The 26,756-nt window shown below is 41.1% G+C and overlaps 1 protein-coding gene and 1 long non-coding RNA gene across 3 annotated transcripts in view; both read right to left on the bottom strand.

Annotated features, from left to right (window-relative positions):
* Window positions 1-8,047: 8,047 nt before the first annotated feature.
* Window positions 8,048-9,819, bottom strand: LOC142032401 (uncharacterized). The gene is made up of 3 exons (XR_012650820.1): window positions 9,700-9,819; window positions 8,829-8,996; window positions 8,048-8,070 (listed from the first exon to the last, which is right to left on the bottom strand). It is a non-coding gene; the product is annotated as an uncharacterized LOC142032401 (long non-coding RNA).
* An 8,425-nt stretch (window positions 9,820-18,244) lies between these two features.
* The window catches only part of PPM1A (protein phosphatase, Mg2+/Mn2+ dependent 1A), a 35,953-nt gene continuing 27,441 nt past the window's right edge, over window positions 18,245-26,756 (bottom strand). For both annotated transcript variants that reach the window (XM_075029607.1, XM_075029608.1), the window contains exon 6: window positions 18,245-26,151. In XM_075029607.1, coding sequence (XP_074885708.1) covers window positions 26,122-26,151 — 30 coding nt within the window. In that variant the 3' untranslated portion in view covers window positions 18,245-26,121. The remainder of the gene's footprint in view (window positions 26,152-26,756) is intronic.

Genomic DNA, 26,756 nt, shown 5'->3' with positions numbered 1-26,756 from the left:
GATGTTTAACTTGAAATGCAAACCTTTGTTTTCTTCAAAGTTCCTTGACATAATTTTTCTTAAAATTAAGGAAACTTAAAATGAAAAATTCTCACAGAAATTTAAATGTTTTATTTCATTAGTGGCAAAATGGCTTTTTATGAAGAGCTTAATTAAATCTATGCAATTCACAACCTTCTGAAATAGCTGAACCAGTGATTATTTGTTTATTTAGTTGATATAATTGTCTTGGCTGAGAGATTTTGCAGCTAAATCTTTCTCCCTGTTTTACCTAGGGACTCTGCTGGTCTCTGGGGCTCAGAGCTGTGTGTCCTGTGGGCTGGTCTTAAAGCATCTCCTGTATTGTCTCCCTGCTCCTCAGACACTTTTTTTGCCTGTGAAGGTGGCATCTGGTCCTTAATTATTTGACTTTGTTTTGCCTGGTACTCTCCATTTAACACATGAGGAGCTCAAGAGTGCCGCTGCTGGTGGAATGTTTCTGCATGCATAATTAACACCTTCCCTATAGGTTTGGCGACTACCTAAAATCCTCCAGTGGAGGCGTGGATTTGGTTGGTCCACAAGAACTTGATGGTTGAGGGTTGTCTCTGGTGCCTGTAAATTGGGAATTCTTGGCTTAACAAGATGGTGCTGAAGAACAGGGTGCTGAAACCTACCGACCACGGCCAACTAAGAGGAACTTTGCGTGCAATTTCCCTGCCTCCTTTGAGGGGCGAAGAGAATCGCGAGCCGACGCCATCCGTCACAGCATACCACGCCACGCGATACGATGCTGAAGAGGAAGGCCACGCCGCCAAGTGTTGGGCAGGACCGTCAGGACCACACGGGAACCTGCGGTGTGGCCGTCCCCGGCTGCTCGTAGCTTTTCTGCTGCGCAAGGAGCCCTCTGCGATGTGCATCGTGGAAAAAGGATGGCCAGCAGCATCTGGCGGGGGGGGGTGGGGGGCAGCCTTGAAGTCAGGGAGAGCTGTGACACTGCACCGCAATGTCACGAGCTGCTACTGCTCGTAGGGCCGGGGAGAATACATGAGAATTGACAGTGAGGTCAGGGAGATAATATGAAGGAGCTAAAGCGGCTGGAAACCTGGAGAGAAAATGACAAGTTCTTTTGCACTTTTTGAAGCTGAACCTTATTTACTTCTGGGGACAGATGATCTGAAGAACTGATGTAAACTAGTGGGTAAGTTAGAAATTCCTGGAAACTAAGAAAAAACATGTGGGTAAAGAGTAGCAGAGGAAAAAGAGGTGAGGGTAATTTTGGATCTAAAATCAGTCCTGCTAGAATTTTTCATTTTATTTAAGGAAATATGCAGAAGATAACTCATTGGTAAAAAAAACCCAAACAACAATACAACCAAAGGTATTCATGTGTGACTAGACCTGAAGTGTACTTTTCTCAATGCCGTGATGGTCACCCTGGTTTTGGGGAGGTTTTTTTAGCATATACAGGGGAGGAGGGAGACAGCACTCAGCCAGTAGCTCCCCTGACAAGGCAAATCTTTCATCTTGCAGAAACCTAACGTAATTCCCTTCTTCCCACAGGAACCATGCTGTGGACACTGAATTCCTGGTCCATAACACCCCATGAGCAGGTGTTAGAGGGCAGGAAGCGCTCGACACAGGTTAGGTTCAACAGAGAGACAATTTGCCGAGTGTCCCAAGTTTAAGTGCATCATGTTTTAAGTTCTACAAATGCAGGAATGCAAACTGGCCGACAAACTTTTGTGAAATGGACCACGAGTCATGATTAATTTATCAAGCTGTTCTAAATACATCAACTAAAATAATGGAAATATAAACAAAAGTTACATAATTCTTTCTTGCCTGTGCTTGGGCCCTGCTTGTAATGGCGGATATATAAACTGAACTAGAGCGTATAAAAAGATTTCCAAGAAAAAGCCTTTGTTTAATGTTTCCTATGCATCAGATATTCCACTTGCCTCCCAGATGCATATATTCCAAATCATGCTTTTGCTGTCCACAGAAAATTCCTCCATCTATTTATACTTTCAAATCTGTGATCTTATACATTAATAAATAGTAATGAAGTCCTGAAGTAAATACCAATGTTATGGTTTCACTGGAGATCTTGCTGACATTTATAAATATCTGCAGCTTTCATGGTTCAGGACACTGGCAGAGCTCACAGATTCTGTTAAATTTTATCATGGAATTGTACGTATGGTCTCTCTTTTGAAAGTATAATGCGTGGGGTTTATGGAATATTTCTGTTAGGCAGCACTGCATGTGTTTGCTTGCTTTATGAAAAGCCATGTTTCTGCGTGGGTGTATCTTAGCTGACCTACTAAACCCACCATTTTTCATCTCAGCTGACACTGAACACCACACATAGTCTGGACTTTACCAAGCTGTGGAAATGTTCCTATCTTGTGATTACTCACTACTCTGAATTAGTCATCCATTTATATCTCTGTCCATTTATACGCTAGGAGATAATCCAACAAGACTAATAGCCCTTTCACTTCTCGTGTATGCCTTTGTCTATCAACAGGATTACAGGACTTGGTTCCCCATGGAGGAAAGTTTAGCTCAGTGACCCAAGAAATACTTTCCAATTGAACGCTGTCTTTGCCCTGCTCCAAAAGGTGAGAGAGGAATTTCACAACACAGCCTGGAACTGAACCTGGCATGGGACAATCCTGGGGCAGGGATTTTGCTGCTGGGATAAGGCCAAGTTGAAGAGCTGAAGAGCATAAGTAGCAATTAGTTTGAGTCTGGCTCCTCCAAGAGATGTTTAAGTGACCAAGAGCAAAGGACTTGGGACAGAACTTCATTTCAGCCTCAGATTCAGGGGTGGTACAGTGATCTCTGAGCCAGTTTCTTGCTGAAACCTCCTGATCATGAAATACCGCCTAACTGTGCAAAAAGACAAATGCCGTAACATACATTCCTTCAACAGACAGAGTTCTAAGTATCTAGTATCTCACATTTATACAAAAGATGGGGACGTAGAAGGGAATTCTCCACTCCAGAGAACTATGTCCAAGTATGGCTTTGCTTCTTGTACAACAGGGAAGACCACTGCTGCCTCTGGGTCTCCCAAAAGTCCTCCCATCCAAGCAGGAATCAAATCGCTCCAGTCCCTGATATCTGCTAGGACTGGTAGGAATTCGGTAACTTCCAGGTAAAATAATGGTTAAAGCTCCCTTTTTACATGGTTAAACTTTCACACTCCAAGGGAGTCCCATGCTCAGTCATCCCTCGTCTAACACTGGAATTGGTGGAGGCCGCGGGACAGTCAGAATGAGGGGAACTGTTCAGACAAAACTTCCTTGGTTTGTGTGTGGAAGATCTCATGCAGATACAGATGCTCCCAGTAAGTCTGCACTGCCTGCCTGGGATGATGAAAGGAACTTCTGTCACTTGCTAGATGAATTCTGCCAGCACTTCTGAAGCCCTAACACTACTAGCATTTAAAGGAACTTATAAATATTATGTATTATCTCTTTGGGAAACTTTTTATAGCTGAACTTCTGGGAACAGCCACCTTAATCCCCTGTTCGGTCACTAGAGACACGAGAGCTGTGATTGCCACTGCTACTGCTGAGGATGAGACCTTGAAGAGAATGGCCAAGGCAAGTAGGATGGACTATTATTGATCTCAGAAGCAGGTGGGATTTTGCTTGCAGGCTACATGACGGCAGCTCTGAGCGCATCGTGTAAAACCAGTTTTTAAGAGAATGCATGAAAGACCTTTAGACTATCTTCTCTCCAGATTTCCGGAGATGTATTTATATTGGCCTAAAATAAATGTAACATAGAGGAAGGGAGAACGGCTTGCTGCATATGCCACAATACAGATCAAGTCAAGCGAAAAAGCCAGTGTTGGTGGCACATGAAAAATTAGCTCCCTGAAGCAAAGTAGGCAACGACTTATTTATGCTGGCTGGAAAAACTGCTTGTTCTATACACTTGTTCTTCTCCTACCTATAGCTCTTCCCAAGTAAGGCTGACTAGCCTGGTGATTTTGCCTATCAGATCTTTTTATTAGACCTAATAACGTCTGTAGATGCTGCCTAATGTAACATGTGAGTTAAAGCACTTGGCAGTGAATCATGGGCTAAGACATGTCCATCCCCAATTATCCTCATTCTGATAAAGGGAGGAAAAGCAGTGATGAAATAATTGTGTACTTAAATGAAGGTTGCAAGGTCATGTTCTGATCCATATTTAGCAGTGTTAAATTGCAAAATAGCACAACGATGTCTGCTTACATTCAACAGAAAACTGGAGAAAAGTGTTTGCCCTGATGTCCAACCTCAGAGACCTGAGAAGGCTTGTACAGAAGAAGAGGAACAACTCAGTTCTTGTGTCTGTACCAATGCCAGGAGCTGGCCCGGCAGTGAATTGAGACTGAGATTAAAACACTAGAACTGCTTTCAGCACACACAGTGAGTCTGGTAGGACCCCGGCCACTGCCTCTGCTTTGCCTTCCCCGTGGCTGAAGACTTTGTCCAACATGTAGACACGTGCATGACCCCCACCGAATGCTTCACGGCATCGCAGTGTGCAAAGACCCCATTTGAGACCCAAGGGCTGTGCAGAGGCAGATGCGCTCCTTGCTGGGAAGACCAACTGGTTGGTTTGAAACCTGCAGGAAAAAACCGTAGGGTAAGGGGAGGGGGAGGGAAGGGCGAGTGTGGTTGAATGTGCAGTCTCTGTGTCCCATTAAAGGAAAGCTAGCTGAATATTGCTAAAAATCACAGCTGGAAAAATGAATTTTAAACATCTTTATCTGAACTCACCTAATTAGCGCACTGTTTGCCTTATTGGTTGGAACGTCTCACTACTAACCAAGTCATTTCTTGAGCTATTTTCTTGCTAACATGTATAATTACTCCCAGTTCAGATAAGCCAAAAGGTAACAAAACCCCATCCTTTCCACATTTTATTTATTTTGATTCTCCAAAGATGAGGTCTTCTAAAGGTCATATCTTGACAGAATTCCTTTTTTACCCCCCCTGTTGTGCTAAAATAGATCAGTATTATTGACCTTGACAACAATGCCTGAAAGGTTTAGTGACAATCTATTCTGTATCAATGAGCACATAAAACTGCTTTTATGGGCTGGGGCACTCTCCGTGCATTTGATAGCAGGCAGATCGGCTTTTCTTGACAAGGCATCGAGTAAAAAGATTTAATGTATCCATCTCAATGTGAATTGGATCGTACCCTCCTGACATGAGATCCCCAGCCCCAGGGAGAACCGTGCTCAGCGCTGTGTTGCTGCATTAGTCATTTGTAATGGCTACACGAAGAAACAGAGCATGACAAGAGCTAAATAATGTTGTGAGTGCGGAAACGTCCAAGTTTCCCCAGCCTCGCTGCTTTCCCAGACTTTTTAAACATGAAAAGCAATAGAATGCTTTTAAAGGGGGCTTATTTTTCCTTTGAAACTAGTCTTTTTTGAAGCAGGCTTTGTAAAGGTAGATGTTGCACGATGAATAAGGCAGCCGTGGGTCCCGTTAAGGATCTGACAAGAACTCTGCGTTGGCTCTTTCAAGTGGCTTCAGATTTGGGGTGGTAAAGCAGCTGATCCACTAACGTTTAACTGCTCTGCTGTTGCTGACTCCGGTTTCGAAGGCACCAGTCCTCAGCCTGTTGTATACTCTAACACCTGCTCTGGGGCAATAGGTCCCTCTTAATTGAATTTTTCTTTTCTTCCAAATTCTTTTCTTCACTGATGCCCACTCCAAAATAATCAACAAAAATAGAGTTTAATCTCTGTATTTGGTGAAATTATGGCCCAAATGAAGGCAATGCAAATGTGCCAGTGGTGTGAGTGGGGGCAGGATTTCACTTGTTTAGTTAGAAACAGGTTTTGCCAGAATCCTGACTCTTTCCCCTTGAGTTACAGTGATTACTGGGGGAGAGGGGAAGGGGGAAGGGAGATGGAAAAACTATGATAGACATATAGATGAATAAAAAATCACACAGTGGGGAAATGTACAATGACTATTGTTATTCTGGTGTTTTATATTAAAATTTGAAAAACAAGGCACATGAAAAAAAGAAGACAAGGTGGAAATTAAGAGCTTTGTTTCAGAATTTACATTTCTCTGGTTTAAGGGGTTATAAATAATCCTTCCTAATGGGCTGAGTTACCTCCCATCATTATTAGTCTTATCTCCACAATGCCTGTTCTATCATGTTCATTTCAGGGTCAAAAAATTCACCTGGAAGAGCAGCAACACACAGCAGATTTCCCCGAACCCAAGCAGGGAAGCTTGTTAACCAGCCCTTTCACTACTCCACTACTGGGAAGTCAACCAAAGCTTTGTGTATTTGGCTTCAGGGGGTCCTCCCCTGTATTACCGTGTCTAGAAGTGGCATGGAAGCATCATGGCAACTCTTCGTGATCTCTTCCGGAGATGCAGGATTGTTGTCCGAGAATCAACAGCTTCTGTATCAGTACAAAGGCAACTGGTATAATTGAAAACATTTGGAGACGAAAGGTGTAACTCACTGTAGCACAACCCTCAGGACTGGAGAAACACTGAGTACAGGTATACCATCCTTCCCACCTGTGTGGGGACAAGGGATGGAACTGGGATAAATGTTTGCCTGGGTGCACACACATTACTGAGCATCAGGGTTTATGCAGAGACCCCTAAAAATCCCATCCTCCTTTCCTTTTCAAAAGAAAGAGTACAGCATTAATCTCCCAAGAAAGGGTGTTCCTGTATTTCATATTTGACCCATATGAGCACATTTGATTTCTGCAGTGGCAGAAGGCACAGAGAACTGCCAAAAAAGAGCTTTGATCGTGGTAAGCTCAGCTGCATTACACATCTCTGTGCATGTCAAGGAGCACCACCGCCGCTTACAACATCAGTTGAGTGCAGCACAGTTAACTGCAGGTCTAAGAAATCCAGCTCAGATGGCTGGTAAAGCAAAGTCACTGGCATTCAGATTCCTGCTTCAATCATTTAAAGGGCAGTTTGCAGATCAAAGGGGTCTTGGAAAAAACGAAGACACAGGTTATTTGAAATACAATCTTAGCTGGAATAAGCCACCGTGGGGTTCCTTTCCGAAGGCAGCCCCTACCTCCAGGTGTTGCTCTGGGAATGAGAACAAAAGGGGGAGGTAGTGGAGGATGAACAAAACCCCGCAAAAGTCAAGGAAAGAATGAGGAGGAAAAGACAAAAGATTAATCGTTCCATCACCGGCAGACTCCTGAGCAGGTCATTTGTTCTTCCCGCATGAAAAGTCCTTCCACTGCCATCCAAAACAATCACCTGGCATTTAGCTTGCCTTCAGCCCTTTTCCCCCATTTCAAGCACGTAATTATTTACACCAGGTGCATTGCTTCAACCCATCTCTCATGACGTCCCCATTCACAAGTAAAGGATTGTAATTTGCCAGCCTTCACTGAAGTTTCTTTGTACGAGTCTCCTACCCCGGGTGTAACGTTACATTGACAAGCGGCACGGCACAATGGAAAGGGAAATAGAATTTACCCGGTGAACAAAGGGCATTAGTGCTCCCTGCCTCTAACCCCGGGTGACTGTACAGAGCTGACTGCAGGGTCTCTGGTGACAGAAGGCTGGGGTCCTATAAAAACCGTGAGCGCGGCGGCAGCGCTGGCAGACAACTACACCTGCGGCAGCCCACGGCTGCACGCAACCACGCCGCTTTGTACCGTTACTTCGGGTAAATGCTGCCGGTCCTATTTAAAGTTTAAATTAATGGAAGATTTTAGCTGGCAGGGTCCTCGGTGCTGATGGAGGGTATTCAGCTCAAGCAGCGTTCACCCCCAGCTGCTGACAGAAGGTTGCCCCATCGCTGCTTGATTCGCACTGCGTGGTCTGGCCTTTTGTGCACGGAGTTGCCCTGAACTCTGCTGACGGCTGCATTCGGGATCAGGTGCGGTAATAGAAATGCTGTGAAAACTCAGGTCTCGTGGCACCCGTGACGCTGCCTCTTTGTTTCGCTGAAGCTCCCAGAATTTGCCTGTTGCACCCACACGGGGCAGGACCTGTCCCTTTGTGTGCGGCCAGGAACTCTCCCTGGCCAGGGCTGATCCATGACAGATGCCCCTGGGCTCTGCTGTACAACAAATAAACAGCGACAACAATAACGAGGGAAAAGTGATAAGTGGGATTATTTTGGTTTGCAGCTCCTGTCCTTTGATTTCGTTTGATGTAGCAAGTCCAGGCATGGATGAACCTGGGAATGAAGGGAGTCTGAGTGCTCCCCACTTTGCCCTGGCTATGTAGCACACATGCCACTGCATGCAAGGCTGCTTGCAAGCACAATCCCTTTTCACCCATCTAAATCAAAGGTGTCTCCCATCTTTCCCTCCCAGAAAAATCCCAAGGTCACAGACCACACAGAGATGCCAATTATAATACTGGGACAATGATGCCAGATAAACACTGTCTCTCTCATCACTTCTCATTGCTTCTTCTCCCTGAAAAGCGTGTGCAATAAGCTAAACAAGTCCTGGATGCTAGACAGGAGAAATTCCTGCTTGTTCAACTTCAGCCTACATCCCCCAGCCTCTGTGGTCTCATCCAGACTTAGAGTGGAGGCAGTGGGAGCCCTGGTCTCTTCTTTTCAGAAGCAATTCTGGTTCCCAATGAATATGCGGCGTACTCTGGCCATGCCTTCTTGTGATCCTGCCCAAATTTGCTCTTTTAAAAACGGCAGTCCACTGCTCCTAGTCTGGCCTCCAACCAGGAGGCCAGAGAAGGGTGCACCGGGGAAGGGTCACCACACCGTGACTCACATGTCGCAACTGGAAAAGTGGTGTACCCCAGGGGTTGATGGAGGGGCCAATACTGTTTAACCTCTTCATTACTGACCTGGGTGAGAGGAAGGAGTGCTCCCTCAGCAGGTTTGAAAATGGTATAAAATCTGGAGGAGTGGTTGATACACCAGAGGGCTGTGCTGCTGTTCAGAGGGACCTTGACAGGGTGGAGAAGCAGGTCAACAGCAATCTTATGAAGTTCAACAACTGGAAATGCAAAATCCTGCAGAGGGGAGAAAAAACCCCACATGTACCAGCACAGGCTGGGGACCGACTGGCTGGAAAGCAGCCTTGCACAGAAGTACCCGTGGGTCCTGTTGGACACCGGTTTGCCCATGGGCCAGGCATGTGCCCTCATGGCACAGAAGCCCAACAGCCTCCTGGGCTGCCTTAGGCAGAGCGTTGCCAGCAGGTCAAGGGTAGTGCCACCCACAAAAGGCCGGTAGAGTACGGGGAAATCTGTCTCGGACAGGTAGGCTCGCTGGGAGCTTTGTGGCGGTGGTGGCCCTGCCTCAGCAGAGAGCTCTCAGCTCTGCTGCCGTACACGCCGCGCAGACGCTTGAAGATTTCCAGTCCCACCACAAAACCTCAGCCCTGCTGACAGCTGCATGGCCATTAAACCAGAGGTTACAGGCAGCGCTGTAGGAAAGATACCCAGCAGGGGAAGGAAGGGTTGGGTGTGCTTCTGCACATATAAAACCCCATTTTTTATAATTTTTCCATTTCTTTCACTTTCTAATCTGTTGCCAGAGGCACAAAGAAAATTCAGGGGAAGGCAGCAGTACAGAAGTCGCTTCCTCTGAACATCCCCAAAGCAGCGGCTTACAACAGACTTGGAGAACAGCATGCCGCTGGCTGCACCGGCAGGCAGCTTTGCCGAACTCAGCACAACCTTCTGCTAAGGCCCCTTCTGCTGTCTGACTTACCCTTCCTAAAGCACTGCTCCTTCTGACACGAGCGTGCCCGTTTCTTGCTGTGAAACATGCTACCGAGGCACCTTTCCGCTCTTCCTGCAGATGCTTCTGACTCATGCTGATCTACCAAAGATTAGGGAATCCAGCTTTTGAAGTGCTCCGAGACACGGGCTTTTAAAGAAAGTAATTAATTGAAGCAACATTGGTCCAAGCCCTATCAAGGCAGAAATCAGACAGAGGCAGGAGGAATGTCCTTGAGCCTTTTTTTCGTGGCTTCCTCTGACCCGCAGGCTGGAGGAAGAAGTGGGCAGATGTTTCAAATGGAGACATTACATCACTGGGTTTTTATATCCTCCATCTGTATGAACTGTAAGACATAAGCAGGGCCAAGCATAAGTATTCCTAAAGAAATTAAGGCATGAGCAAGGCACGTGCACAGCCCCAGGGTGTAGTTTGCAATATGGGAGAAGTTTGGCTGCCCTCTGGGCAAAATGAAGATCTGTCCCTCCTTCCTATCACTTCCACCTTCTCCCTATAAACCTGCAGTTGCCTGTAGAGCTCCCAGGACAGCTGGCCATGCCCAGGACCATCTGTGCCCTCACTGAAATTGGTGTTAGTGAGTTAAAACCAGGAACACCGGAAAATAATTTTCTCGAGGGACACTTCTCTTCTAGGGCATTTGAAATAACAGCCTCAGCCTTGCTGTTTGATGCAGTAGGTATTTCTCCCATGGACAAGTTATTTCAAATTGGAGAGGAATAGCATAAAAAAGTAATAAAACCTGCCTACCTCCAAACTGGACTTGATCCCAAGCACTGCAGAAAATGGGCCCACCAGTGGGATGAGGATCCTATTCAATGTGCAAGCCCTCACCAGGCTTTTGCTTGCCTGTTTCTCCATGGTTTCCCCAGGTCACCCCGCAACTACCCTTAGAGGTTTTCCTCAGTTGCTGAAAAGAAGAGCACAGAAATGGGTAAGAGGCTGCACCGCAGCATTTTTGGAGTTTTCAGGTTCACTTGGGTCCCAGACATGACAACAGCACGTCTGTGTGTCCCACCCCACCACCTCTCACTGCCTGACTCTCCCAGAAGAGGAAGCGCTGTTTTACAGCTGAAGAGCAGAATTAGAGACGTCCTTCTCTTGGAAAGGCTTTGACATCCCTAGGCAAAAGCTTTTGCTCAGTAAGAAGCATTGCAGACTGCAGGTGTAGGTTTACTATATTGCAACATCCTGAGTTTTGAAGCACGCTGCAAATGCAAGTTTTTTATCAGGCACTACAGATTTAGCCTGTAGATAAATAGGAGACCACCAGCTTTTGATTTTCTATTAACTTTTTATTAATTCTACTTGATTGTCTATTATCTTTTTATTAATTCTATTTGATTTTCTATTAACTTTCTATTAGTTTTTCTATTTTGATTTTCTATTCCATTTCCTCTGCTATTTTTTCATCATTCTGCATTATAATTAGTTGAGATGAACAGACAGTTCTGGCCTCTTCCCATTCATTACATGGTATTGTTTTGTTTTTCATTAACTTCTTTCTCTTTCTGCTGCTTTTTGTTCTGGAAAGCATCCCCTGCCTGCAAAGAGAAAGAGAAGGGGGGTGCAGCATTTTGACCCCCAAATTTTTGTCTGAATTTTTACTGCTGAGATGTCTGGACCTTGACTTCATACTGGCCGCATGTTCTACTGCGCAGTTCTGCAACAGCCAGACTTAGTGGCAACAGCCCAGATCCAGCATTCACCACTAACCAGAAGAAAGAGGCCATCCTATTCTAGGACATCTCCCTGAGAACAGGCAGACAATTATTTGAAGCACAGGAGGAAAGGGGGTGAGAAAACTTCAGTAGTGAGAGCCTGTTTTACAAGCATCTACAAGTCTCATTTACAAAAAGGAGATTACTGCAGGAAAATTCAGTGTTCACAGCTGGCTGGAAAAATCCCTCAAATATAGTTTCCTTTGACTCTCCCTTCTGCAACAGTTGGGACTCAGTCTGAAATTCAAATTAACTTTCATACGCAGCCTACAATTCCATTTTGTGCCCCAAAGCAAAATTTCCTGCATAATTGTGTGTATTTAGGTCAGTTCTCCATTGTTCACTTCTGCAAAGAAAATAGCTGATTTGCTAGTGGAGAAAATTCCTAATACAGTTTTCAAAAGCACTTTTGCAATTAGAGATTGTGCTCCTAAATGAGACTGGAACGTAGGCATGTATTTGCTTGGGTAATGTCTTGAGACTTTTTATGTCTGTTTTTGACAGCAGGGTGACTCCATTTAAACACAGACCATTTTTGACATTTATACAGGAATAAGCTGGTTTGCCAAACTATATTTTAACTTCTATCAAATATTAACCATAAGTACGTGGTATGTGCAAATATTAATCTAATTAACATTTAATCTAGAGAAATAACACTTACCATCTTTTCCTGTTAAAAGGTTCTTTTCACTGCAGATTTTCCCTACGCTTAATTTGTATGAATTTCTTTTGTTTCTAAATTTCTCCTGTGAGAAGTACTCTGTTAGTATCTTCTGTTTATGTTTGACTGTAAAGCACCAGCCACATGCATGGACAGATCCGTATAAACATTTTAACTCATGCGGGTATCAAACTAAAACAAAATATTCTGAGCTGAATGTAATGACTAAGAAAGCTCTCTTGAATGCTCAGTTAATTGGCTTAGACCAGGGATCTATACAAAGCAATGCCTTTATCTCTGTATCTTGCAACGAAGCAAGGAGCATGACTCAAAATGTGTATTTTCTCTACATTTTAGAGACCCATGGTCTGATTTTGTGGCTTCATAAATATTTTTGTGAACGTGCTGCCAGAACAGGTCCAAACAGTTTGAACACATCATTCAAAGGCCCCATCAGGGCTGTAATTCAGGGCAATGACACCAAAGGTCAGGTGGTGGAAAGCCAAAAACTGATGCTACATGTAGATTTCTAGGCATAAATTAAAAAATCAAATCAAATCTCTACCACCCCACCCCCCCCCCCCAGACACTTGCGAGGGACAACAAAGCGTGGCAGATCTACCTCAGGATGCTTGGAGAGAGGGGAAAAAAGAATCAGGTCAAAGCACACAATATACAAATCCTTGGGATGCCGTAGGGCACAGTATGCAACGACCTCAGACTGTTTTGAAAATCGATTACAGAAGGCCTTCAGCTGAATGGAGTCAATGACCCTATCTATGCATGGCAAAAGGAAAACAGCTACATCTTCTCTGAGCTAATACGCACGAGGGTTCCTGGCCCAAGAACATGGTGGCTAGCAAAACAAGACCTATGGAAACAGCTCCTCCCAGCTGTTCTTCTTCAGACCAGGAGAGGAAAACATTGGCTTTCTTTTCATAAAGATTTCATTTCCATGAGATCAAAATAGACGAACCCCAGCTTTGCTCCTCCCCTTCGAAAAAACATCACCAGCTGTGCTAAGGGTCACGATGTAATAGACAAAGAACGTGTGTAATTCAGGAACTGCAACTGCCTAATGAAATATATGTCAAAAGAGACAGCTGGCCTGAAGGCTTGGGCTGCCCACTGTGTTTGTCTTAAGGTTTTCTCTAGCTAGAAGTACAGGAGAATTAGGACTGGTGAAATGGGGTGAGTTTTATCTGGTATATCCAATTGCCAATGTCTCCTTTTTGCACTTAAGCTTGCACCCTTCAGGATTTGTAACTACTGTCCAGTTAAAGCTGTTCTGCTTGGACAGAGCTGGTAAGCCATAACCAACACGTGAGAACGAAGGGTTTTGCTGCCGGTGAGCAGAGCATTCAAACACAGGAGAGAACCATTGAGTGTGATTTGGGTAGCAAAGAAGTGGCAACATTAAGACTTGTGATGCCCCAACAGACATAGAAAAATGAGTCCTATTGTGTTACTACTTGTTACTACTCTGCTTCTGATAGCTGTTTCCATCGTCCTCATTACTGCAGGAGAACTAGTGAAGTTCTTCATTCGGTGACATGCATCAAGTCTGCACTCTCCATCAGCACTGAAAGTGCAAAAGATATTTATGTTAACCGTATAAAAACACTTTTAAACTGATAAAGATGGAAGAATTGTATCAGAAAAAGTGTGGCCAGCAGGACTAGGGAAGTGATCATCCCCCCCAGACTCGGCACTGGTGAGACCTCACCTCGAATAGTGTGTTCAGTTTTGGGCACCTCACTACAAGAAAGACACTGAGGTGTTGGAGGGTGTCCAAAGAAGAGCAGTGAAGCTGGTGAAGGGGCTAGAGAGGATGGTGAAGGCTCTTATGAGGAGCAGCTGAGGGAACTGGGACTGTTTAGTCTGAGGAAAAGGAGGTTGAGGAGCAGAGACCTTATCGCTCTCTACAACTACCTGAAAGGAGGTTGTGGCGAGTTGGGTGTTGGTTTCTTTTCCAAGTACCAATTGATAGGACAAGAGGAAATGGCCTCAAGTTGTGCCAGGAGAGGTTTAGATTGGATATTAGGAAAAATTTCTTCACTGAAAGGGTTGTCAAGCATTGGAACAGGCTGCCCAGGGAAGTGGTGGAGTCACGATCCCTGGAGGTATTTAAAAAATGTGTAAACATGGTGGTCAGGGACATGGTTTAGTGATGGAGTTGGCAGGTTCATGGTTGGACTTGATGACCTTAAGGGTCTTTTCCAACCTCAACGATTCTATGATTCTATGAATTGGGAATAAGGTTGGAGACCACTACTTCTAAAAAACTTGTAAATTGGAGCACAGGGATTACATCGCTTAAAAACATAGACTCTTCAAACATGGAGAACATGATACACCAGCACGAGTTCACTAGACTAAACACATTTTCCAAGCAATGGTGCAAAAACCTTTTGAAGTCAAGCAATACTGAAGTAAAAAAAAAAAAAAAAGGGTCAAAAGTAGCTCCATTAATTTTCTTTGCCTTAGCTACTGTAGACTGTACAATTGTGTCTTCCTTTGTTTCTCTTTCTTCTTTCAGAAAAACCCATAGCAACAGTAGAGGAAATGAATTGTGGGTTCAGTGCCACAAAAACATACGAACGGACTTACTTTTAAGCACGCGAGCAGCTCACTGGCTTCAGCTGGGACTGAATGTTCAGCATATGCTGCAGGGCTCTTCCAACGCGGGACCTACCAAGTGGAAATGGACTAAATGTCTACGCACGGTCAGATAAGCTGAGACAAGGTATTCACACTACAGCATCAATTAGCTGCCTGTAGAGATGGTAGAAAGAATTTAGCTTTTTAGCAGTGCTCCGAAAAGCCTCAAACCCTATTAGACCAGGTGGTGTAGAAAGAAAGTGGACACTATTCCTAATATGAGAAAATGTAGAAAATGCACACAGAAGATGCAAGAGGGACTACAACAACACCCAGAGGATTTGCAGACTTTTACAGAATAGTCTGGCAGCTTCAGGCCAAAAAGAGATGCTTAAGGAAGAAAAATCAAAAGGATCAGGTGTATGCGAGAGGTGGCAGAAGGAATGCACTTCGCTGCATGCAAAGCAAGAACCAACCACAGAACAAGACCCAACTGATTTGTGTACATAGAAAATACAGAAATTAGGCTAAAGGTTACAGTCTACCTAGAAACAAGGTGATAAGGTGAGTACAGCCCCTTATCAAATTTTAATACGAAAGCTTTGCCTTAGCTATCAGATAATAAAAGCTAGGCTGTGGCCTGGAGCAGCTTTCTTCTAGCATTGAACTCATACCCATGCCAAGGTTTTCAGATGCCGGTAAATTGAGACCCTCACCCTCAGCTTAACATCTGAAACTGGGGCAAGGTTTAGCCTATTAGCATGGCCACCTATTAATTAATTAATTAATGTTTCCTAACAGAACAATAAAGTTTCCATATTGAAACTCCTCTAAGTTTTAAGAGTGTAAAAGCATTAAGCTAATATATTTCTGCAAGTATTTACATTACTTCATTTCAATTCATGCTGTACATTTCATTGCTAATATTTTCAGTAAAAGCCTTCTAAAATCAGCCTTCTGGTTTTTTTGTTGGTTCCCCTCCCCTGCCCCAAAACCGATTCCTGATATCCTGCCAGTCTCCAGTTCATTACTGGGAGTCCACAACAACCAACTGGAGGGTGACTTCACTTACTTTCCTATTCCGATTGTATATAGTCTTCTAAGATAGCTGAAGGTAAGCATTAAAATCCCCCGGATAAACAAAACAGTGCAACAAGAGCAAAAAAAGACAAAAACCACTCTGAAGTGTACACTTCAGGATACTTATAATATGAAGTAAAACATATTAGGATTAAGACTGATTTGGGTTGATTGTATCACAGACTCCCACTACATACATGCCAGGGGTGAGCACTACAAAAGCAATAAAGGACTCTTCTAAAGGAATACTTCAAAAGGCTTCTGGCCTTTTGGAAAAAGTAATTTGGGTAAGTAGGAAATGCAATAATAATAAAAAAGCACAGCTACAAAAGACCTGGAGGCTAGCTATGTCCAAATACCCTATTTCTACTGTCTAGATCTCAGTCTAGGGACTCCATCGGTTATTTTAAAAACAGACCAGAAAAGCTTGTTTCCTTAAATGCCTTTTTTTTTCTGCATGCTTGTAACATACTTTGAATTATTTTGTTGAAGTAAATTATACATAGCTGTTTTATCCTGTACCTTCTTATAGTTTATGGGACAGGATTCAAGTTTCAGAGAAAGGTGACTGTTCTCACCAAGTTATACTTCGTATTCACAAATGAGCAGCAAACTCTGACATACTATGTCAGAGTAAAGGGGAAGAGGCATGATGCAGCTTCAGCAAGATGGTGCTTCCTAAAAAGAATCAGCAGGACACTGGACAGTGTCACAGACACTTCTACTACTAAGGAATAGAGGTAAAGACAAGAAAACACATATAGCTAATTGTATTTACTTCATATCTGCTCTACTGTACAAATAAACTCACTGGTTTAAATGTCTATTCAACAAACTTTTAATTCAAGACAAGCCTAAGTGGTAGGTCACAGCAAAGTTTTCAGTCCTGTTTAATAGTATTAAAAACCTGGCTAGCAAATATTTTCTTAGAGGATGAACACCAGAAAAAAGTTGCTAATTGGGAAAAGAAAATAAATCTCTCACAGCTGTCACTCATAAGTAGGATCTTTGAAAGGTTGCAGCTAATTTTAAGCTCTCCCACTTTCTGTAAAAACATTGGAAAGCTTGCACTAAAATTGGTAAATACAAATTAATTTAATCAATATATGAATTCTCATTATACTGATGAACTTCCAGTCCTGCAAGCTCACAAATGAGAGCCATACACCAAGTTCACTCAACTCCCACAGACTCTCGTGTATGCATATTTGCAGGGATAGTTGTCTTAGTTACTTCTACCAGTAACTGTAAACAATTCTTCTTGCTACTCTTTGCCAAATTCACCTTCATTCCTTCAGAACATGACATTAGAATAAACTCTTATATTCTGAAAAATTGCTGAAATCTAAAATTGAAATAGTTAAATGATTCAACTGGGCTTCAGAGTTCTACCTCTTTTAAATTAGCCCATGTAAATGTTGCCTGATCAAATTCAGCCACAATGGACACCTTAAGTTAGCTTAACCTTCCTATCTAAACAGCTCTGATGACATTCAGATTAATTATTACACATCAAGATTAAAAAAAAAAATTAAATTAACCAATAATGCTATTCAGAGGTATAGTATTCTTTGGCTTTGAGAAAAAATACACTAAAATGTAAATTTCCAATTAAACAGGATAAAACATTCTTTTTATAAACTTTGAGCTGGAAAACAAAAGGGATATACTTTGTCTCCCATGTTTGCTCCATTTATGTGAACCAAGGCTAACAGTCAATCATATCATAGCAATTTCAGTTTTTTAATCCACAGAAAAGATTCCCTTATTTTGCTAGACAATGCAGTAGTTCTGATTTTTTTTTGTCCTTAAAGGGACAGGGCTGAATCTTTAGAAAAGACAAGTTTGTTCCAGGTCCCGGGTGACAGCAGAACACCCTCCTGCCCGCTCCCCTGGTTTAATTTGTATATTCCATGTCAGAATCCTACCAGCTCTCTGTCTATAAAGATTTCCAGGGAACCAATAACACATAGGCTCATTTTCCCTCCAAATCATACAGGCTAAAACCAGTGTCAAGATTTATTTTAGCCTTTAGCATCCTTAAATGCTTAGAAATTATATTAGAAAAGTCTATCCTGTATTTTACAGTACTGAATTGGGGCAAAAGATACAAATATATTTTGCTCCTGTGTGACTTGATTTTCCAAAGTCGGGCATCCTAATCAATCCCCAGCTCTCTTGAAAACCCCAGACCAGGTGGCCTCTGGGGAACACCGTGGCTGGAGCCAAGCGCACACTGCTTTATCTTGGAATTTCAACACGTAAGGGGAAAAACAGTGAAAAGGGGGATTTTTATTACTGTAACTAAAAATGATCAATATCAGCACTCAATATTCCATTTTAGTATAACTAGCTTGAATCAGAAAACTGAAGGAGGCCTGGTAAGTTTGTAAATTAGTGACAATAAAACAGATATGAAAACACTTTATAGCATACCACTCAAATACACACACACGATGTAATTGCCTGTTTTATTTAGTGGAATCACTTTTGTAGATCAGAAATATTTCCAATTCCCATTTACTCCAATGCAAGCCTCCACCATTGACAGGCATAATGCAGTTTGTTCAACTGATTCCAAAATAAAAAAAAAAAAGAGGAAAAAAAAAAGTACAATCTCAAAAGTTAAGTTAGAAACTAAGTTCACACATTTTCTTTGGGACCAGGAATCTGTACATAGTACAAAATATACATTTATTGAACTTTCTGTAAACACACAGTTTGAATTGTGTAAAACTGTAAATAGTGGGTGAACTACGTGGAGAATAATTTATTATATATCGTTATACATTCTACTTAAGGAAAATAGTTATGCTCTTGTATATTACTCTGTTAAATTTATAAATTCCATAATGAAGCTGTGTAATCTGCAAACATGCTTTTCAAGCTTAAATCTCTCCATTCGTAACACACATTTATACAGGTCATCAATGAAAAAAGTTACACTTTCCACAAAATAGATATAAAGAGGTCATGAATTTTCTAAAAAGACAGGCACAGCATGTCACTACAAACGAGACTTATGATACGATGTGGAGTCAATTCTGTGAGAAGACAGGTGAAAACTCTCTAATTCAGCATGTTTGTACGTGGTCTTAGTAACAAGACAGATGCTAGAAACCAAAATCTCTGCTTTGAAAGATTTATAAAGCCGCCAGTTCTGGAAACCAAACCTCACACTTTTCAAATATCCAGCATTCCCTGGTTAGGAGAACCTAGGCTTTTGTCTCGTATTAACCCTTCATCACTAGTAGTTTCGTTTTCCGAGTAGTGAACTACCCGGCATGATTTGCCAAGAACATTTGCATAATTCAGCACTTACTCCAAAAACTAGATTCCTGGCACCAAAGAGTTAGATCTGGTTAATAAATGCAACTTAACTCTTGGTACTCAAGGTCATCGTGAATCACACCATCAGCAATAAAACGAATGCTAGGAAATCCCAACTTCCAGCATCAAATGGTTGCACAGCATTAAGCCGCAGAACACGTATTGGCAGGTTCTGCAGCACCTCATGTACTGGGGACTCTGTTGTATAATGCCCAGTTTCCAGTTTAAGAGTCTGGAAATTTCAAATTGTAGCAGACTTGCCAATCTAGCATCAAACACTCAGCAAGAATAAGAAGTTCCCGTGAAACCACCAAAAAAGATCCTTTCATTAGGTCCATCACTGGACACGGAAATAATGCTATATAAATTCAGCACATTTATTCCTAGATTTTTAGGGTCTCATTGTTATGGGTTTCATCCTTTCATTTATTCTTTACAAATAAAAGCACTACATCAAAGGCCAAACCTCTTAAACTGTGCCCTTCTCATGTTTTAAAAGAAAAAAAAATGCCAACTTACATGTTTAAAGAATTATGATAGTTATCTCCAATTAGTCTAACATTTTGCTTTAACATTACCACTTTCTTCCCTTTGACTTTAAAAAGCTTTTTTCCAAACCAAAACTGAATAAAGGTTAAATTTCTCTTTCATTCCAAGAAAAGTGGGACAGTTAAGGCTCCAACAATACACATGCAAACTTTATATATTGGGAGTGAAGCTCCATCAACATCAGCAGGATGTAAAGTTAAATACGTGCCTGATTTTCCCAAGACTATCTTAATTTAATTTTCCCCTGTAGTTTGAACAAAACCACTGTGCTTCAGCCTGAAAACCCAACAGTGAAAATGAAATCAGCTACTCAGCATTGCCATTGCTCAGGCTGGATTGAATTCAGTAATGCAAGTGAAATTAAACTCTGGACCTCAGTCTGTAGGCATTGACAGAAGTAAAAGCATGTAATATTTTATGACCTGCCAGTCTGTTTTCTCGTTTTTCTTCTCAAAGATACTTCTCAAAAGAAACAACAATGGTACCTCCTTCAACTCTGGAGGCTTATTCACAATACGTATGGAGAGCCCTGTCTACTTCAGCTGTAAAAAAACCATGCTCCCACCACCTCTTCAGAGCCATACACTTAATGGAAGCAAAAATGAATTTCAGTTTGAGCTCAATGTTACTGAGTGAGCTGAGAAGTGCAGATGTAGTGCTCTTAAAGGAGAATGTTACTATCTGACACAGCACTCACCCTTCCAAATAAATGGCTGGTTACATAGTAGTAAGGACCATTGATTTTATTTCTCTTTTTTTAGGGGGGAAAAAAAAAGTAGATGTCTAGCGATATTTTAAAAAGCATTTGGGCAGGAATCAGTACAAGTTAAGCATAAAAATCCAGCTAGGCATAAAACAATGTATAGTCTAGAGGTCTGACCTGTCATCCCACCTCTACGGAAAGTTTTGACACTTTCGGTATAGAACCATTTCTTTAATTCTATAAAAGGCATTTTTAAAGTTAAGCCCACTTCCCCAGATTTTGTGGTTGCAAAGGGCAGGGGTTTTGCTGTTGTTGCTGCATTTAAAGCAAGCCTCCCCCACAACCCTTTCCTAAGAGACCGTTATCACTCCTGTTCTCTTAGCTTGGAAGCAAAGGCTTTAGAAGAGTGTCTACAGGGGGGGCGGGGGGGGGGGGAATCTCATTTACTGCTACTCAAAAGGAACATCAAATAAAAAAAATAGATAAAGCAAGGAATATGCATAGAGCCTAGGTCACTATAGGTCAACAAATCCAACACAATCAGGAGATTAAAGCTCCAGACATTTTTTTCACGTATTAAGTAAATAGCAGAAATATTTGTAGTTTTTTCTGGAAACAAGTTTTCAGTGGGAGATAAACTCAACTTTTAGCATGTTTTATATTTTTTTTTTTTCTACTTGAAAGCATTTAGTGGCCCCTGAGAATAAAGACAAGCTTTAGTTTTCCTACAGCTTCCCGAACTTCTGTGAACAAATGCCACGACCCAGGTGACTGCTCCCTCATTTATAAAGCCACATTATTAAGCAAAATAAGGCTACAAAGTGCTTCAGAAGGTGCACACCTGGGTCCGCAGAGACCTGCGGACTGTGCAAGCACTCCAGAGACAGCTTAGCAAGAGCTCACCAAAAGACTGGATTCTCTGACAGAGAGCCTCTTCACAGACAGGTCAGCCAAAAAAAGTACTTAGCCCCAGATTGTTACTTTTAAATTTTGTTCCATTTTTACAACTTATAGCAGGAATCCCATTCATATTATGCACTACAGCATCCTAGAAATCCACATGTGGAGCCTCTTTTTACCACTTAAAGAGTTAAAAACCCCTATCCAGCCAAGCAGAGACTTTACACCCTGTATTGGTATATGAAGACTCAGGTTATGATCATTTCAGACACACGCAGCGGTAGGAACAAGGAACTATACTAGTTATCTAGGAGACATTATTTTCACACCTCATAAAGCTTGGCACAGAGTAACAATTCTATTTTCTACAGAAAAATGTCAGGTACAGCTCTATAGCTCTACAGAGTTTTGCCGTTTCTGAACCTAGGCAAGGTACATCAGGTTTGTATTAAAATATAGTATTTGCCAAATGATGAGGAAAAGGGTAACATTTTACTAAAGGTTAGCCCACTTCAGACATGGCCAAGTTTAAATATCAAGAAATTTAAATATACGAAGTCATTTGCACATAAAAGCAATTCAAGAAGATGCAGGTAGAGATGAAGGTGAACATCTCAGCATGAAATCCTGATGTACATTGAAATAAGGTAAACTGTAACAACCGTATCATTAGCTTAATTGTGGCAGCCATGCTGTCTATCCCACAGCACAGAGCTACATATGTCTAGAGAAAGCAAAAATATGTTTGTCAGCACGTAACTCATACACAAGATGACATTAAAACCAAAGTCTCACGATTCCAGTTTTAAGAATGTTTACCAAAATGTTTGTCTTAATTATAGAGTGGAGAAAGATCTGCAAAGGCTTCGATACTCCCTACAGAGGTCAATCATTTATCTGTTTAGGGTGTAGTTTCCCAAACTGTTGCAGAAGGGGTGATGCAACTGTTCCCTTGCTCTCAGTCCTGTCTCCCCCGCCCGCATCTTGCCCTAGTACCAGCATCCCATAGCTGGATTATCAACTTACCCAGATGAAGCATACAGATTTTTTTTTCCTTTCTCCTAACTGCACGGCCACATAAGCATGAGTGCTGGCACAAAAAGGGCAGCAGGGGCAAACTTACAGGAATAGTTCAGTCTTGATATTTGATCATGAAAGCATAGCCTTAGTTCATAAATTACTAAAAAATGAAATGCAATAGGAAGTCTACCCTATCCCAGTGTATCAAATTAAGATGGGATTCTTACCAGGGAATCAACTGAAGTGAAATTTTGTTAAATCACCTTTTTAAGTTTCCAATTCTTGAACTGAGCAAAATGGCTCAGAGTTTAACCTATATAGCTGAGACAGTACCAGCTTTGCAGTAATTTAATGGACCCTGAGGTCAGTTTATCGTAAGTACATGTTAAAATGATTACCTTTGGCACCTGCAGGAACTATCAAGGTAAGTGCTACCATTACTCATCTGCTGCTTAATATTCATCAGGCACCTTGCTAGTATGACACAACCTAGGATTACTGCAACTCAGCGTAGTTTAATGACAAGCAGATGAAATTTCTCTCTCCGATTCTGACTTTTGCTGGAAGATTAAAATGAATGATGGCCACACATCGAGGTCTTTGTGGGGCTGCTTCCCGGCTAGGTAGGAGCAAGCCAGCTGAAAGGCCCTGGCTTCACAACTTGCACAGGACCCCCAGATTTCTGCCCCACCACGTGTACCGGGGACTCTATTGATACAACGGGTTTACAAAGCCTTGCAAATCTAGGACCCTACTTAATGTAATTGCATTTAGTTAACCCAACATTGGTTTTAAAACACATTTTAGAAGCCTCTGTCTTGAACATATTTCAATGCTGAATTAGTGAGAATTATTTGAAACACTTGTCTATAAAGCAGTACAGGTATTCTCCCAGAATGATCAGTGAAACATTTAATCTGACTATAACAAAACTCACAGAAACTGAAGCCAGTGAAGCTGTCAAATGTAGAAGGAAAACAAAGTCGCATGGCATACGAAGCAAAGTAGCTTTACAAATGTAATTTCCTTTTAAAAACAAGCAAATTGGGACCATCCTATTTGAACATGTATTTAAAAATACATCTTTTAACATCACACAATTTTCATTTTTGTCACACAGGAATCTTTTTCCAAGAGGGAAATAAATAGCACACAATACTTTTAAAAAAAAAAAATTGCTGCCTTGCCCCTGAGGTGCTAATGTTTTTTTAGCATTTAAGAAAAAGTTTCTGGTGCAAGAAGGAGATGCACAAAGGTGCAAAAGTGCCTTTTCCTTTTCAGAGCGGTGAAAAGTAGAGCTTGCCTCTGTTCTAGGATGCTTTATATACTTAGTTCGCATATTTTGTAATCAAAATCTGTATCTAAAATGGCAGTGTTTATGCATACATAATAGATTCAGTGCTCTGACCTCATCAAAACGCTGAACATAGGCGGGAGAGAGAAAGGCCTGAAACGGGCTTTCTTCCGCTACCCTCAAACCTAGTTACATCGCCTGTAGCAATAGCAGAATTATGTTCTTTCTAACCTTTAGGAGACCTCATAAGAAGAGGCTTCAAATATATCATTTGTCACTGAGACAGTTTAAGTGATTATGGTTTGAAGTATGGCTTTTCACACCACAGTTTTGCTTCTGATTTTTAAAGTTTAAAAACTCAAAGGTTCCACAGTCCAGTTCAACGTTTTGCAGTTTCCAAAACTAAACTTTAGTCTCTATGAGAAAGGACAGAACTTTATCTGCCTAGTCCTAAATTAAGTTTAGCTTTTTGCACTAATACGCCATGTAGTATTAAATATGCTTGTTAATTAGGTGCCTGTGAAGCTATAACTTAACATTATTATAGTTTTGCACTCTACAACAAAATTAGACATTTTAAGCATTTATTCATAGGTAGGTAAGGAACTGGTTCTTAAAGCAAAAATTGCTATAAATTTATAAATACAAATAGTGCTTATGTTTTCTTCATTCATGCTTGAACAGATTACAAACTGAATACAATGAAGTTACGTTTAAGCACCCCACATAGACAAGAGGGATAAAAGAAAAGTTTGCTGGTATATACTATACTTAGTTCCAAGACACTATAAGTTACTTTTTCACTGTTCAGTGTTCCCTAACTCTGCATTAGTTTTAAGGCTATATATACAAATATGTATATTTCAAAGTTAGGGAAAGACAAATATAGCAAAATGCATTGTACTACATTTTCCTATCAAAAAGTAATTATACACCAAGTTTTGATTCTGTTTAACTGCAGTAAATGTTACAATCTACTTGTTTTACTGATTTTCCTTTTGGGGAATCTGCCTACTAAATGAGTAAACTACATATTAAATACAATATTCTCAACCAAAAAGACAATACAAGGTGCACAAAACAGCAGTTTTGCAAACACGACTGACTTGAACTTAATTTTTGTATGCTCAATGGGAGAAAGCTAAGCTTAAATCAAATTAGTTTATTATCTTATAAAATTTAAATTAGAATTTTAAACAACGAACAGTTAAATATTGTCAACATGCTATATCTCAAATCACAAGTACTGTTTAACCACTAGTCTCTCATTCTAAGTGGGTCAATTAAAAACACACACCATAAAATGTTAAAGATTGTCAGGCTTTGACAAATGTATTTTTATCAAACAGTAGGCAAATTCAAACCAATGCACATCTTCAGTGGGGAGAAAAAAAACCACAACACCAAAAAGCCTGAAAAAACCCACACTTGTAAAAAATAGGGTAATGGATTAATCCCACATCATCCTCTAGCATATGGCTATGTCTTGGGCAATAATCAAAATCCTTCCCATTTTAAAAATGGGCTACCAATTAATAAAAATATTCTTCCACAAGTAAAATATCATTTACAATGGCACCAACATTTTAAAAGGCAGGAAAAAAGGAATTACACATTTATGGATAAATTTCTTGTTTGTTAAATCAAGCTTTATTGATAAAATGGAATTCAAAGTATTTTACTTGGAACAGCAGCAGACCCAGCCAATCAGGATTGTAAAAATGCTGCAGACTCCTACTGTATGTAGAAAGCTGCCTGTTCGTGCTCAGTGATTAGTAGTTTCAGGTAAGGGTTAATGAAAAAAGAGGTGCAAAGAATCAAGGCATTCTAATCCCAAGGTTCATACGTGTATGAACACGATACTATTAATAGGGCATGATTTAACTCCCACTGAAGTCAAAATCAGAACTCCCTTTAACTCAATGTGAGAGCAGGAGTGTGTCCAAGAAAACAATATACATTTGTTGAAGAATGTGCACTACTCTTAATTATTTTTCCACTGCCAAGCAAATTCACACACTGTAATTTCTGGTAAGTTGCCCACAAGTTCAGCTTTCATATAAAACAAAAAGTTATCTTTACAGTTTTGTGCACCTCTTGAGCACCTAGCTGGCTAGGCTGCTGCTCCTTGCAATCCAAAACCACAACATGAATTTAAAGGGATATATATTGTTGCATCACACAAGCCAAACGTTTCTTCTAACCTTTATAGTGATTTAAAGCAGTTCATAATTAAATATGAGCATTTTGTACAAAGACAATTGCACTTTACAAAAACAAAATCATACAACATAAATTGCTGGAGTCTGATTTACAACATGAATTATGGTTTGAAATCACGTTTACAGAAGTCTGTTTTACAAAAAAGATCAGTTCCTGGGCTAGATGTCGTACTGCTGTAGTCAGTCTCACCAACACATCATATTCCCTTCTTTAATTAAGGATGAGGATGGATGTTAAGAAGGGTCACTGAGGTTGGGCTGCACTTTCATTTGAAGGATGAAACGTGAACTCCACAGCTAGATGAGCAGTTTTACCACATATCATCAGTTGAGGCAGAATCCTTAAAGAAAAAAGAAGGAACCCCTTTAAAGTCTGGAGTGCCCACAGTTACAGCAGTTTCTGGATAATCCAGACTGAAAAGGGTAAAGACTTAAATCATTTTAGAAGTCTGTTTTCTCTCCCCTTTCAGAAACAGCTTTTAAGTATCTAAAATCCACATATGCTTAATTAATGAAGTATTAGTACCAAGACATTTCAAAATCTGACCAAGTGTTTTATAATAGCCTTATCAATCCTCAAAATATTATCCTAGGAACATTATTCAAAACCATTCTCAGAGTAGTCAGAAGAAATACAAAATAGATACACTTACTACACAGGTGCATTAAAAGAGCAGGATGTGCCTCATGCCATTTGTTACTATCATTACCATCTTTTGTGATTTCAGCCCTCCCTCACTTCATAGGAAGATAGTCATCAACTGACACCCTGTTATAATTCAGATCAATTTTAACATTTGTAATTTAAGGTTAGAAAAGTGTAGTTTGGGCAACTGCAGGAAACCCTAATTTAGGATGGTAATAAAACCACAAGGAGAAAAAAAAATGTATATAAGAAAAAAATTGGAAGCAGAGACATGCCATGCTCTAAATCATAACCATGTGG

Source organism: Buteo buteo, chromosome 6 (genome assembly GCF_964188355.1).
Source record: "Buteo buteo chromosome 6, bButBut1.hap1.1, whole genome shotgun sequence".
NCBI classification, from domain to species: Eukaryota; Metazoa; Chordata; class Aves; order Accipitriformes; family Accipitridae; genus Buteo; species Buteo buteo.
The sequence above is the reverse complement of the archived record's forward strand: the minus strand, read 5'-3'. Positions and strand labels throughout refer to the sequence as shown.